Consider the following 3,440-nt stretch of genomic DNA (forward strand, 5'->3'; position numbering starts at 1 on the left):
TGGGGAGAGATGTATAGAAAATGAAAGTGTATAGCGTTGGGGAGAGAGGAAAGGGGAGGGGAAGAAGACAGGCAGGGAGGCAAGGAGAGTGAAGAGGGTGGGAGGTTGGAGAGGGAAGTGATGGAAGAAAGGAAAAAATAAAAATAGAGCAAGTTAGCATAGCGATGGGGAGGTGGGCAAGAAATGCATAGTATACACGTCAAATCGAATATTTAAGCAATCATATAGGTTCAACGCGAGAAAATAACTTCTAACCTTGATTCAGCCAATGACCTATTTAGGACTTTCGACCAGCGCACAGAGGGCGCTACGTGCGATGACATCTGGTACTCGTACGTGTCGACGATGCAGTCATCCGGGCACCCTGGATCTATCGTATCGTGACTCAGCTTAAATTCCTCTGCGAGCCAAAAAAGCCAGTCATGAACGCGCATCGATCGCGACTGTAGGGTTTCAACGGGCTAAGCTTCGCAATATATATCTGTATATACATGACTGTGTAGCCTATCGTGGGTGTGGCCTATAATCATAAAGCCAGTGTAGCCATTATAGCCTGTGTAGCCATGTGGCAATCCATGAAGCGCTCGCATCCACTGTCACCTCAGAGCGCACATTGACGGGGAGCTGCGTCTATTCCTTGTTCATTACTCTAGCTGAGTCACAAAATCCCCCCTCCTCGGCACATAAGAACTTGCTCAGGCTACGCCCCATTTTACAACACGCCGTAATAACTTAGCGATCTATGTAATTAACCATGTATATAACATGTGACTGTTTTTCCTCGCTGCTACAGTGGCAAGAAATTAATACCCGATCCTCATCGCTCGAATTCCAATCGATGCTCTCGCAGTTTGCGATATATATTTGTATACGATCTCGATCAATAGTCGTGAATAGCTTGCGCGTATCACCACAAGTCTACACGTTATCATATCAGTTATTACTATTAACAGTATTTCAAGAACGTAATTATAGTAACTTACGTAAATATGGCAAAAAACACGTGAAATACGTGAGAATGCTACATTCTTCACGGTCGTCTGTAAATAAATCCAAAATGGAACGTTTATAAGCCATAGTCGCATTTATATATGAAGGGAAAATGGCGGTGTTGTCAAACCACGGATAGCTATGAGAAGCCAATTATTCCCTATAACATTTCGTAAAAAAAATTCAATACCAAAGCATTTATCATCTATATATTATAGTATATGAATTGCAATATTACCAATTTATAATTAAGGATAAATAAAGTGTTTAATAATTGACCTATCCGTCTGAGCTAGCCACCCTTGGATATATTGTTGCCAGGTGGGTTAAGCTAGCCCAATTTGTAGATGCCACATTTACGCATGCACACAATATTGTCAATTTTGCTGCACTTTGTTAAGAATAGAACGTTCTATCGCAATACTGATTTGCTAGAACTGCCTGTCAGTCAAGCCAAACGAATAGGCCAATTGTTTGTTTAATCTTTAATAGTGCATTCATTGCATCGCTGCGCTCTGAATATTCATGAATATTCTTGCAAGCAGAAAATCATGCAATGCAGCATGAATATGCATGCAAGCAGTTCAGCCAACAGCTCTTCCTTTCCCTCTGGTAGATTGTAATCTCTATTCTACTGCAATCAGTAGTATCACCTGTAACAACGTTAAGCACGTCTCTCTCCCTGGACGTTACAGCCGCTTAGTCAATGAAGAATATACTTTAGGAGTTTAACCTGCAGTGCTTACCAAAGAGAGTTTCACTAGCCTTCATCACACACTTGCACTTTTTCTCGGCTCGGGTTAGATGTGCAGTGTGCATGCATCCGGCTTTGTTGTACGAACTAGTGGCGTTAAGGTAGCGTTTCAGGGACTGCTCTCGCGGACTCTCGCATTTCGGGGCCGTAGGCGTCCCTTTCATGTACACCTGCCGCGTCATATATGCACATGATAACTATATGTCTTATATTATAATATACGGTACTAGCTATAGGAGCAATTTCAGTACGTAAATATGAACAATGAGAATACAGTGATGTGATTTTACTCGCACTCTTAATTCGTGGTTACATAGCTTCATTTTATGCGTTATTTTACGGTTCCGTCGTTTGTAAACGAATACCCAACACAACCACACAACACAACACAAACACACACATACACACTCACAGACACACGCACAGACAAATAAATCAACACGCGCGTGCATACACGCATGCGGACACACACGCACGCATGCATGTGCTAACCCCCCACCCACCCACACACCCACACACACACACAGCTCACCCTCCGGTATGTCAGGCCAATGGTTGTGCGGAAACCGGGAGCAACGTTGACAACGAGTGAGTTTTCTACGGTAGAATTAGTGCAAGGGTGAAGGTTAAGAAGCCACGGAATTGGTAATGACGACGCTAATGAGGGAGAGAACAATTAAACCGCATGATATCAACTAGCCAAAGGGAAAGGCGGAGATCTGGAGGGGACTCTCCGTCTCTGGCCATCTGACTGGTTGCAATCGCTGGTTGATTTGAAGTAATCACCGTTTTCCTGCGAACAGACCATTCTTTTTCTTCCTTTCTTTTCTTTCGACTAACTTTCCGGTTACTGTTGCAGCCAAGTCACCTTCTCTATAACTCAACGTCTTCGCCGCTACAATATGGTCGCTCAACTCGATCGACATAATGGCGATCCACTTAGGTGCCAGAAATTCGTTCTCATAGAATTTGTAGCTCATGCCAAGTAAGTCTGGGTGACGGCCTGGAAATTTGTCATTTTCTACACAAAAATCGAACAAAGAGAAGATATGTTTACTAAGGAAATCATTCTTTTCAAGTGAATTTTATAGAGCACTGCTACCACCGTAGGTGCGCGGCATACCACGCGCACATCAACACTTCTTCTGGTCAGTTTAACTTTTTTGTCTGGAATCATCTCTGTATTTGTTCTTACGTTATATCATAACATAAACGATAACTGACTTCTTCAATTTTTATCCTAATTCATATAGGCGTGTTTCCATTCTTTCTTTTGACAGAAAGAAATTGATTTTCCGCATTATTTACAGCATTCCTGCTTATGGTCAGCTTCAGGGACGCCATCTTTCAGTAACCAGGTGGGTTGGTGTAAGGCTTTTTTGTGTGTAAGAGAGAGTGATAGAGAGAGAGAGAGAGAGAGAGAGAGAGAGAGAGAGAGAGAGAGAGAGAGAGAGAGAGGAAGAGAGAGAGAGAGAGGGTAAGCGAGAGAGGAAGAGAGAGAAAATAGAGAGAGAGAGAGGGGGGAGAGGGAGAGGGAGAGAGAGAGAGAGAGAGAGAGGAGGGGAGAGAGAAAGAGAGAGAAGTCATTTTATTAGCTATTCTAAACATACTTTACAGATTAAGATGTGACTTCACTGTGTCTGCACAACGACGCAGCAATGCTTGATATGTCGGTTCGTGGCTTGCCGAGTAATCT

General features: G+C 43.1%; 1 protein-coding gene across 1 annotated transcript; it reads right to left on the reverse strand.

Moving 5' to 3' along the window:
* Nucleotides 1-230: 230 nt before the first annotated feature.
* LOC106816184 lies at nt 231-3,088 on the reverse strand. The gene is made up of 6 exons (XM_014820745.1): nt 3,064-3,088; nt 2,613-2,765; nt 2,277-2,401; nt 1,737-1,914; nt 984-1,040; nt 231-400 (listed from the first exon to the last, which is right to left on the reverse strand). Exons 1-6 carry the CDS (start codon nt 3,086-3,088, stop codon nt 231-233), a joined length of 708 nt encoding a protein of 235 aa, XP_014676231.1.
* Nucleotides 3,089-3,440: the final 352 nt, after the last annotated feature.

Source organism: Priapulus caudatus, unplaced genomic scaffold (genome assembly GCF_000485595.1).
Source record: "Priapulus caudatus unplaced genomic scaffold, Priapulus_caudatus-5.0.1 Scaffold1307, whole genome shotgun sequence".
NCBI classification, from domain to species: Eukaryota; Metazoa; Priapulida; class Priapulimorpha; order Priapulimorphida; family Priapulidae; genus Priapulus; species Priapulus caudatus.

What these genes read in the sequence shown, in the direction of transcription:
- LOC106816184 (XM_014820745.1), bottom strand. Translation starts at nt 3,088, where the DNA reads ATGGCGTCCCTGAAGCTGACCATAA. An exon ending in GACGTTGAGTTATAGAGAAG is followed by an intron (nt 2,402 to 2,612) that starts GTGACTTGGCTG and finishes CTCCCTCATTAG; the next exon opens with CGTCGTCATTACCAATTCCG. An exon ending in GTGTTTTTTGCCATATTTAC is followed by an intron (nt 401 to 983) that starts GTAAGTTACTAT and finishes TTTGGCTCGCAG; the next exon opens with AGGAATTTAAGCTGAGTCAC.